The 11,670-nt window shown below is 38.3% G+C and overlaps 1 protein-coding gene and 1 long non-coding RNA gene across 16 annotated transcripts in view; one reads left to right on the top strand and one right to left on the bottom strand.

Moving 5' to 3' along the window:
• Positions 1-398: 398 nt before the first annotated feature.
• Positions 399-11,670, bottom strand: part of LOC117607945 (echinoderm microtubule-associated protein-like 2) — a 111,991-nt gene continuing 100,719 nt past the window's right edge. For 12 of the 15 annotated variants that reach the window (XM_076688480.1, XM_076688482.1, XM_076688487.1 and 9 more), the window contains 7 exons: positions 10,778-10,935; positions 9,854-10,111; positions 9,235-9,372; positions 7,758-7,874; positions 4,221-4,308; positions 2,960-3,186; positions 400-1,635 (listed from right to left, as the gene is read on the bottom strand). In XM_076688480.1, coding sequence (XP_076544595.1) covers positions 1,507-1,635; positions 2,960-3,186; positions 4,221-4,308; positions 7,758-7,874; positions 9,235-9,372; positions 9,854-10,111; positions 10,778-10,935 — 1,115 coding nt within the window. In that variant the 3' untranslated portion in view covers positions 400-1,506. Of the gene's footprint in view, positions 1,636-2,959; positions 3,187-4,220; positions 4,309-7,757; positions 7,875-9,234; positions 9,373-9,853; positions 10,112-10,777; positions 10,936-11,670 lie in introns of all 15 variants that reach the window. The other 3 variants (XM_076688485.1, XM_076688486.1, XM_076688489.1) reach the window with 1 other exon arrangement.
• LOC143305352 (uncharacterized) lies at positions 2,343-4,226 on the top strand. The gene is made up of 3 exons (XR_013062226.1): positions 2,343-2,489; positions 3,314-3,361; positions 3,430-4,226. It is a non-coding gene; the product is annotated as an uncharacterized LOC143305352 (long non-coding RNA).

Here is an 11,670-nt window from a genome sequence, read left to right as displayed (position 1 = left end):
GGCGCTGTTGCCTTCCTAGATCGTGTTGCGCGCACGCTAGCTGAGAATTAAACCTTTCAAGTTCGTACCAGACCACGCAAGTGGTTCCACCAGGCCCAACGAAAAAACTGCTGTAATACCGACGTCCCAAATCAGAGAGGTCACGTGCCGTGTCTACCCCGTTAACAGCGGTACCACTGACGAAAGTCTGTCTGTCATCGATGGCGACGCCCGATGAACCGTGACGTTTCACCTCGCTGCTGTGACTGACTTATTAAACATTTATTTAATTATAATTCTTTATTTTGCACTTTTTTATTAACTAAATTATTGTTGTGACTATTGAAATTTATTATTTTAATTACCTTTACGCGGGAATATTTTGTATCATTTTGTTAAACTACTATTATTACAATTTATTTGGTTACAATTTTTATATTACAATAATTTATCAACTAAATTATTAATACATCTGTTAAGATTTATTACTTTTATAATTTTTAGACGTAAATGTTCTACAAATTGAATTTCCGGGTTTGGGATCATTCCTTGTTAGAATTGCATGTGAAACTGATAAGTCAAACAAATATTTATAACGATAAATATGAGGACATTTATTAAGTAGTTTTAAATGTATTAACATTTACACAAATGGTTTATCGGTTAGAAAAATAGAATTAACTTAATTAATTAATACTATGCTCTTTGCGTCTGCAATATGTCAGAATTTTTGCAAAATTTTCGGATGCTACTAATTACAAAAAATAGGACAGAAACTGGAATTTCGATTCTTTCTCCTTTACTACTCCCTTAGTTAAGATAAAAGGTTGAAAATTGGTGTACATACAGTGTTCTCTTTGGATATTCTATTGAATGACGCATTATGAGTGTAACTTAGTTCAAGAACATTTTTGATCACTTTATCCGGTATACTCTCTGGAATTTTACAGTTGTGTCATTGTTCTTCTGGAGCGGCGATACAACTGTAGCTGAAATGGTGGATCTATTATGCTACCACCAATCAAACTCGCGTTTCTATCACTAGCTAATCCATGTACAGTATTTTATGCAATACATTGAAACAGAACCTTAAAACAAAACAAGTGTGTTGTTCTGAATACTTGAAGTTACGGCCTCGTTATGTTACGGTAGCGACCTGCTTGATATTTCAAGTCGATAATGTAAATTGAGAAAAATTCCATCGATTCGGTGAGTCAATAGTACTAATTTTCATGCAAAAAGCATCGGTTCTCAAAGCTTTAAAATAGTAATAGTGCATTTCCTTCGTGAATATCGCCTTAAAAAATAAACTTTTTGGACTACCTCCTTCTACTTCAGGGTTTCTTTTGGTAATTGCACTAGTTTTGTGCTAAAGCATTTATTTATTTTTTTACTTCCTGTCTGTTAACTCTGTGAAGGCAATCTGGATCGTTATCGGTATAAGGGAAATTTGACTTTTCTTGAAATTTGTACTTTTATTGAAAAAAGTTTTAAAGATTTGATGTGCACATCCTCGGTTAGGTAAAGTTAGTAATTTACAATCCACTGAAGAACGCTGGTGTCGCTTCCACCGGTGGAAATCAATCGTGTGTCGTCTTGGAGGAACGATACATTTGTAACGTGACTGGAGTGGCCACCGTACGTATGACACAACGACTGAAACAAACAAATTCATTTATTTTTATCACTCACTATGCATTGCCAACGAATGTACAGGGTGTCCCAGGCTCGGAATTAACTGCTCTTTTCAGCAAGTTTTCAGGGGCTGTGCCCCGTTTCTCACGTCGCTCGCTGTGTCCACGCGAGGGCCTTACAAGGGGAACTACCCAAGTGTTACACTCACTTATTAATGAAACTTTGCCAGCTTGTAGAGCTCGTCGAGCTGAACACGCCTATACCCCGTTTTGTGGGCAGACGACTAATTGTTTAAAAGATATTAATAATTAAAGTTAGTTACTACTTACATTGAGAAGTATGACAGACTCACACATACAACTCGCAATCTAGAGATCCACGGTTCAAATCCTTGATTCCCAACATTTTTTTTTTTTTTTTAATGATAACTTGTCTCTTTTTGAATAACTATTACATAAAAATTATCATAAAAAAGAAAATTTTTTTGTGAACCAAGGATTTGAACCGAGGTCCTCCAAATTGTAAGTCACGATTCTGCTCCGTGGTTAAACACATGACTCGTAATCTAAAGGCCCTCGGTTCAATTCCTGGGTTATCGTTTTTTTTTTTTTTTTATAATGATAATTTTTATGTAATAGTTATTCAAAAACAGAGAAATTATCATTAAAAAAAAAAAAAATGTTGGGAACGAAGGATTTGAACCGTGGATCTCTACATTGCGAATTGTATGTGTGAGTTTGTCATACTTCAGAATGTAAGGAGTAACTAATTGTAATTGTTAATATCTTTTAAACAATTAGCCGTCTGCCCACAAAACGGAGTATAGACGTGTTCAGCTCGACGAGCTCTACAAGCTGGCGATGTTTCATTAATAAGTGAGTGTAACACTTGAGTAGTTCTCCTTGTTAGTCTTCGAGGCACCCCAGGTGCGTGCCGTATAAACTTTTCAGGGCGCATTGGGGCTACACTCGTATCAATAGGTTTTCACATCACCCATGTGGTACGATTCATACGACACGCGCCTGAAGTGCTTCGAGGACTAAGGTCCTCGCGCGGGGCACGGCCAGCGGCGGGAGGGAAAGGGCGTAGCCTTTGAAAACTGGCCAAAAAGAACAGTTAATTCCGAGCCCTGCCTTGGAGGGATGATTGCTGGAGTGATTCTGAACAACTTTTTCCTTCGGCAAAATCTCGGTTAAGGCTTCATTTTTTAATTATTAACGAAAAACACTGTCCAATTAGAGCGCGGGATGAACTGTCATTATTAAATGGTAATCATGAAATGTTAAATTACTCGCTCATAATTAATATTTCCTTTGTTGTTTGAAAATACTATTGTGTAAATTACCTTCGGTTGACAAGCAGGATAAGAGAACAGCTTGACCTTTCCGAAATCATCTCCAGTTGCCAGCAATTTTGAATCGTTGCTACGAGTGCAATTGTTTACGTCTGTGCCATCTGCACCTTCGGGCCATATTCCAATAGTTTCGAAGGATATAACACAAGTATGAGTTGCCCAGTCTACGTCCCTCATGATAGATGATTGAGGTATTTGACGACAAACTCCAGGATTCCCTGTGTAACAACAAGATATTGTAACACACAAACTCATCAACAAAAATATGGCATAAGCATTTATAACTACATTTTATGACACAAGTTAAGAAAGACGATTTCAATTGATATAATTTTCTACTTGCAGTCTGATGGATATGTTATGAATTGTTTTATGACAATATAAAGATCTGACGTAAGTAATATCTTTGCTTTTGTTAATGTTTAAAAATACAAACCACTGACTCTTTAATTTTTCTACAGGGTGATCCTCTCGCTAGTGGACTCAAAGGAAGTGCCGCCACAATAGCATAAAGTGGCCCTAGTCCTTTTTCTGTCATCGATACCTTTTCACGGACACCACTACAGTATGCACCCCCGTCAAGAAAAGGGCTTGAGTCCATTCATACTGGTGTGGCGGCACTTCCTTTGAGTCCACTAGCGAGAGGATTCATGCATTAACCCAAACCTGTCTAACCTGCGGCGCGCGGGTTATAACGCATTGTGACATAAAACAGAAGAAACGCGATCGCGCCACGTGGCATTTTTCAACCGGATTTTTGCTAAAACCCGTGGCACTCAAACGGTTAAAATATTTCAGGACTTAAAAAATTATTGCTTTTACTGCTTTTTCATTGATGGGTACTAACAATAAGTACCCTTAACATCCCTATTCCTATAAATAACTATTATAGATTTATATTCTAATTTAACAAAGTGTGCAGTCAATCACTGCTTTTACTTACAAAAATCATTTATAAGACGGAATTATATTTTGCAAAATATTAAGTACAGCACAACTTAAGAAGAACAAAATGAGATTACTTATAGACACCTTTTAGTAGATATTTAAAACAATCTATTTTATATCTTTATCAAAAGATAAATACATATTTTAAGTTAGTACATAATATGTACCCTTCTTTGAATAAAATATAACTAAACATTAACGAAACTCATATTGTTTAATTACAGTTATTAAAGGTGTTTAATTTCATTTTGCGATTCAAATTTTTCTAAGCTATTAATTTACTAAAATCCCTTAATTTACGTACAATACAGTAGCTCGTAGTCTCCGCTATTGCTACGTAAATATTGTCCATCCACTGACCAGTCCAGATGAGTTATAAAACTGGAATGTCCCTGAAATAAATAGTTTCCATTAGATCGACAAAAAGTATTCTGTCCTAACTTTTGCGACGCTTCTTTAAACTATAAACATCTTTTTATATTTACTAAAATTAAAAGTTATGTTAGTAGTTTCCTTTGAAGCGGTATAGAATCAAACAAACCCAAAACCGTTACGACAAAGACAATGTCAATATTTTGTGCAAATAATGAGTGCGGTGCATGATTGAGGTAAGCAGTCTGTAAGCAAATATTGTTACTCCTACGTGACAATCATACTACTTCTAGAGACATTATATTTCTAACTATACATACTTTATAAAGATTTTTATTGATATATTACAAATTATACGTTTACAATATTTTTTACCTAATAATATATTATGTAATATAATGTCTCCTTTTCAATTTTATGTAATTAAACCTATGTCTTACTCCACGCCTGCACATCCGCTTTGGCTAAAAATGAAGAAGAAAATGTCTGAAGTTTGTGATTTTATTACAAATTCTTACTATTATTTTACTAATAATTGTATAATCGTTTCTATACATTAACTCGCATAATAAAATAAAAAATAATAAATATTTGATGTTTAATAAATTTGAAAAGTTCTATGTACAAATATGATGATTACAGATTGTACGACATAATTATAAACTACTTTACAATACACACAAGCAAGTTGTACAGCGTACTGAACAATACTGATACCAATATAACAAATATAAACAGTATTAGCGTTTTATAAATTATTCTTTTGGGTGATCTTGTAGAAAATCACGATGATTTTTGAATATGTTGTAAAATTCAATATTTTCAACAATTCTTTTCCTCCCACCTATATATCGGACTTGCTTAGTGTCGGAGATATTCGCGATAAACTGTGTGTATGTACAGTAAAGTTTCGATAAAAGCGAAATTCGGGACCGAATTTTCACTTATATCGTGCAGTTCCTATATTGTTAGAAGTTTGCCGACAGCTTCGAACGTAGAAAAGGACAGCGAGTGAAAGAAAAATAAAAAATAACAAAGTTTTATCGTTGCAATAGTATTACTCCACTGATAAATCCGATCCCAGACCATTGTGACGGGTTACCGCCGGGGGTTTGCCGGCCCAGCCGGTAAGTCCGGGGTTCAGGCGAACGAACGAATAAGTCAGTTGGATATGAGCGAGAATAATAGATTTATTTAACTCTACTTATTACAGTCTTGATCCGTAATAAGCAACAGTTTTCCGGCTCGAAATAAGCAAATCTCTATCCCCTCTTCTTTGTTTGAAGTCGCCCGCAAAGTGAGAAGTCCGTGAAAGCGAGAAGCCGATGTTTTGGGTAATAAATTGTCACGCTCGACTGAGCAGTGACATCGGTTAATAGAAGAAGGATGGAATATATATAATGCTTCCTCAGTCTGGTATATTTGCCTCGAAATAAGCGAAATATTGCGAGAATGAGAGGGCATGCTATATCTATCCTTGTTTAAAAAATAACATCCTTGCTCGGCCGATCACTTTATGATTTGCCGCTACTTCGGATCTCTCACTCGTTTCTCGTGTTCTCTATCATCCCGTTTCGGGAACAAAGTCGAGCCGAATAGCATACCTGATCCGTAATAAGCAACTGGCCAGACCCGAGTGTGTTGCTTATTTCGAGGCAATCCTGTACAACAAGCTTAACCTACGGCCCTGGGTGTCCTATCAGTCTATAACGATTCTTAAAACCAACGGTTCGCTCGCGGTGTCGAGCGGGCGCGGCACGAATGATTGCGGTACGGCGTGGTCCGGTCGCGGTGTCGAGCGGCCACGGTACGGTTCGATCACGGTGCGGAGCAGCGGTGGCGGGGGATTCCCAGGATCGGGTGCTAGATGCCTTCATGGGCGAACGGCCGTAGACACAACCCGTCCTCGCCCAGGCAGTAAGAAGACCGTGATCCGGTGGACGTCCGTGGACACGTGTACGCCCGGTCCGGCGGTCGGAGGCCGCCGAGAGAGTTCTCGGCAGTGGCCGGGGTTACAGCGGACAGTATCGCCGGACGGTCGTAAGCACAACCTGTCCTGACAAACTCTGCTGGAGGCAGAGATTTATCATAGCTGGATTTATCATACAGATCTTTTCCGCTTTTATCAAATCTTTACTGTACTACTACAGAGGACCACAAAGGTGCCGTTCGAGGCCTTGCAGCTCGTGCCAACCCCTCCTCGTGGTGTGGTTCGGACACCGGCTATTCCGGTGGCAAACAGGGTTTAGGCTATGGGCGTGAAGTGCCTGGTGGGTGTAGTTGCTAATCCACTCAGGTTAGTTTGTTAAAGTAAAAGCGTCCTAAACCAAAATTCCTTACACGCCGACAATAAGTCAAGTGGGCCTTCCGTACCCGTAGGATGATTGGCCAGCCCATGAGTGCAATGACTAACCCGGCGCCACTTGGTTGGGAGGTGGCTGCTGGGGAGTGGATTTAATAGCGCAATAGCGCCCTTTAACATCGCCGGTATAAGTGAAAACTTGGGACCGGCAGAGCGGGCTTTTAGCCCCACAAGGCTCCTTTAAACACTGATCTGCACTACTACATTAAATTGCGTCTGTACGTATACGTTCGTGACCGTGTTTACGTCGGCAAGTGACCCTCGGATATTTACCAATACTGTTTCTGTCAACAGCACCACATGATCTGGCTACCATTTATGTAACGAGTGAATTTAAAAATCAAACATGACTACAATAATTTTGAATTTTGACTTGCGTGATCAGCCGCTTAACGCAGACCGAAATATTAATTTAATCTAACGTAACTTATTCTACTTCTTAGGTTGAGTATATTATAAAAATCCACATTTTGATCAACTTTTTTCTCTTATCCGTCTAGATTAGGTTAGGTTAGGTTAGGTCCGCCTAATGGCGGCCATACACTTCGAAATTATTGCAATAGGTTAAATTTGATTTTTAAATTCATTCGTTATATAGGGGATTACCGGGTCCAGTGTTGCTGTTTACAGAAATAGTAACAGACAGAAATAATAATAGACAGAATTCACTATAGTGATAACGATATTCTTTCACGAATATTTCGGAAAGTAAACGAGTCCGACGTATAAGTTAAAGGAAGAAAATTGCTTGAAATGTCGAATTAAAAAATTATCGAAATAGGAGGGGGAGCGTCTTTCCTACAAGTTCACCGTCTTTTATAATGCACAGAACGCGATAGAAGCTACAGGATGATCTTTTCGCTAGTGGACTCAAAGACAATGCCGCCACAATAGCATGAAGAGCTCTAAATTTCATTACTATTAAATTGCGTAGAAGGAATCTTCAGATATGAAATGTTAATACAAGCATTTCTACAGTACTACATATTTAATAAATATTTCTACATTCAGTTAGTTAAAATAATTTTCACATAAATGATTTTTGTCAGTACTTATGGTTTTTTTATGAGTGTAACAATTAACTTTTAATGCATAAAATAGTCTTACCATACATCGCCCAACTCGACTGTACTTGGTTGCATCTTCATTTCCTTGGTAGATATAAATGTAATTATCTCTGGAGCCAAGTGCTAATAGTGTACCATCTGGTGAAAACTGAACGACCTAAAACATATTATATGGGAATAATAATTACTGATTTATTGTGCTGTATTAAACTCCATAATATGTAACAACATTATGTTATATTTGTTTAATTTATACAAGTATCTAATGTATTTTACTGCAGTTATTTTGTAAAAATCATTACTGATGTAACTAATATATTTGAAAACGTACATGTATTTTTATATAAGTTTCCAAAATTTTGTGATCAGCTATCGTAAAGCCCGCTCTACATTCTCAGCGAGAGCTTCTTGCCAAAGTTCTCAGGCGAGAAACCACACGAGACCTATCCTCTACACTCTCATTTCACTTGTTAGTTTATTACTACATTTAGTTAAAGTGGACAACGTTGCCAGAAAATCGCTTTGACTCGGGTTAAAATTACCGCCATCGAGCCGAGAGCTGACGAGGAGAGACGAGAAAGGTCGAGGAAAGACGAGCGCATTCACTATATGTACTCTCATACTCGGCTGCTCGCGGGACATCTCGCCGAGCCGGGTGAGGCGCATGCGCCAAAGCTTTTGCTTATACTAGCTGGTGTTAGATGGCGTTGGATCACTGCGAAAGGTCACGTCCGTAGATGGTATAGACGGCGGGCGTGGAAAAACCCCTTCTTCACCATTTAACCCTTTCACACCGAACGGGACATATGCTATCCCAGTCTAGGACATATGATGTCCCATCAATGAAGCTTGTAACATCATTGTTGTTGTTGATGGTGCGTCGTTATGGAATTGTTTATGCGTCTCTAAGACCTTCAGCCTTTCAGGCAGAAAAGTTATTTCATCGTAATAATCACCTGGAGGAGAAATAACTGTTCTCGGTAATGGGGCGCACTCGAACTGATTTTTTTTCGCCGTGTTGAAAGGGTTAAAGATTATCAGAACGGTAGACTGTCCCTTTCGAGAAGTGGCCCACTTAGCCGTTTGGCCCGGAAATCCATGCAAGCATAGATTTAGGGGCGAAACGTTGCCTAGTGGGGACCTCGGGGAGATGGGGCCGCCAGTGTGGAACTAACATGTCGCCTCCTTTCGGGGGCTACACCTGCGACGTCAGGGTCGTCAATATCTCGCCGAGAGTATAGAGCGAGCGCGCGCCGCACGTAACAGCACAATAATTTGGTGAAAGAATGTACCTGCTTATCGCACTGAATTTCTAAACTATTCTATCCTTTTTTTTATACCTCCGTCTTCCTATTATTCATTCCGGCTTTCTCAACATGCAACGTTGCATAATACATTTTTTCTGTTTTCCGTACATTTACTTGAAGTACAAAGTATAACATTCGAAACTAGATATTGGCGTCCAAATATTTTTGTAACCAACTATACGTATGTTTTCGCTGAAATCAAAATTTTACCTGAATGGATTCTGTTCCATCGCTGTGGTGAGTATATAGTTCTCGAGTTTCACTGTCGATTGCTAACCACTTTCCGGAGGTACATCCAACTACCATCACACTACCATCTGGTGAAAATCCAATACTCTGTGCCTGTTCCTAAACATACAAAAATCTTGTTTAAATACCGTATCATAAATTTCAATAAGCCTAATTTTTTCACAATTTCGGAAAGATTAAAAGAATATGTAAATGTATTGTAATATTTGTTGTAATCATAAAGTATAGAGTAAATCAATAAGAACTGCTATGTGAAATAATTTTTTATTTATTGCTGTTCTATTTAATTTTAGTTTCATATTCTCGAAGATATGACATGTGTATAAGCTAGAGGAAAAAAGTTACTTAAAGTGTTGAATTTTACAACATATTCAAAAATCATTGAAATCTTAGGAAGGGGGCTGTTTTATAACTTCGCCAAAGAAATAACACCAATATAAAATTTCTTCATAGCTATTGAAGGTGTGAAATTACTTAAAGTGGTTTTTTGGGGCAAACAAAATTATTTAGTAAATATAAATACTAATAACTGTTTACCTTTTTATTTAGTTAGAGTAGTAGTGCACTTGTTTATACTAACCCCAATATCTTTGCTCCAGACAACAGTGTGACTGAGACTATCCCACATTTGCAATAGCCTATCATGGCCAGCTGTTGCAAATTGTGGTAAAGTTGGATGAGCAGCGAGGCCCCAAACTTCCTCGGCATGTCCCAACATGGCTGGATTGAAACCGATTCCTACATCACCGAGCAAAATGCAATTTCTTGTTGTACCGATCAACAATTGTGAGCCTCTGCCTTCTGCTAGTGTTCGGATTCCTCCAAAATGATCTTCAATCTAACAAATAAAACACATTGCGAAACACTATTACGAAAAAAATATAATACTTGTGATGCGAGGAAGAGATCTCGGGTAGTGGGGCATAAATCCCTACAAGTTTTATCCATGCCATCTTCTCACGGACGAACAGTACGTATACGCAGAGCCGACGTTAGGGGGCGCACAGTCGGGCAATCGTCCAGGGCGTTAGATCTGTAGGGGGCGCCGCAACCCGGTGTCCCTAGTATGCGAATATACCGATATTTTCTCATTGTCTCTTCTCTCTATCTATACCGCAGTTCACCAGAGTCTATAACTGCGACGCGCAGGTTGGAAGATGGTGGGGGAACGCAGCGAGCTCTCTGCTAATCGCTTTCCACTTCGTTTGGAAGTATCGCCAATCAGGGCGAAGATGCGTACTGGAGATGCGCGAAGAACGAAAACTGGTCTTTTCGCAGTTATGGACTCTGGTAAACTGCGGTATACATCTCATATGTAATATTACATATATGCTATATATGCTGCGACATTTATATATGTCTACATCTTCCCTGACGCATTTTTTAGCTCCTGAATGGGCGCCACGATAATCTTGCCCGGGGCACCAATATTGCTAAAACCAGCCCTGCGTATACGAATATCATTACCCTGAACTAACGATACGTGGTGTTTTTTAGAACTTACCTGTGCTTCTTCTCCCGTCGAATTTAAAGAATCGTCGAAGTACAGTATTTTACCATCTTTGCCGCCGCCGGTAACGATAAAACCATCTTTCAGCACGCAAATTGAAAATATAGGGCCTTCATGGATATTCCTTACTATCTTAGACACAGTACTTGTACCTGTACGAAACATTTTCACCATTATAAACATGTAAAGGATTATAAATGTAATAAAAAATAGGAAGAAATATACTGCATAGTATTATCATTTCTAACTACATATGTATTCAAATGGATTTGCAAACAACTATTATGCAAAAAACATGCAAAGATTTTACATGTGTTATCTCTGCTGCTTTGGGATTTCCGTATATTTAGTTCTAGCAAGTACATTGCATTTTCTTATTATTATATTCTATTGTTTTTCTACATCGATGACATTTTTTCTATATAAATATAATGTCTAATTAAAAAATTATTCAATATTGTGTCGTGCCCCGAATAGCACTTGCAATTGCCTAAGAAATTGACCAATACAACTGACCGAGCAACTGACATCGCCCGGCTAAAGGAAAACAACAATAGTAGGTCGACTCCCGAAGAGGGAGAGGATAAAAGGCCGCGTCAAGGCAGGCCTCATTTTAATAAAGTCCATTCTTGCTGTTCTAATTCTTTAAACGACTCCCGAATCCTCAATCTCCCAAAAACAACAGTAAACACCGAGCACAACAATTGGATTTTCATTTTGGACTAATTTAACCCGGATAATGTACGAAGGTTGATTATATCTCATGAATCATATGACGCAAATAGCGATTTAAGTTTTTTTGTTAAAAAACAGGGACAATGGAGCTGACTATTTGGTATACGTACCCAAGTTTCTAGTGACGTCTGCTAAAGTAATAATGGGAACCT

This window comes from Osmia lignaria, chromosome 5, assembly GCF_051020975.1.
Source record: "Osmia lignaria lignaria isolate PbOS001 chromosome 5, iyOsmLign1, whole genome shotgun sequence".
In the NCBI taxonomy this organism is placed as follows: Eukaryota; Metazoa; Arthropoda; class Insecta; order Hymenoptera; family Megachilidae; genus Osmia; species Osmia lignaria.
This window is presented reverse-complemented; position numbering and strand designations above follow the sequence as displayed.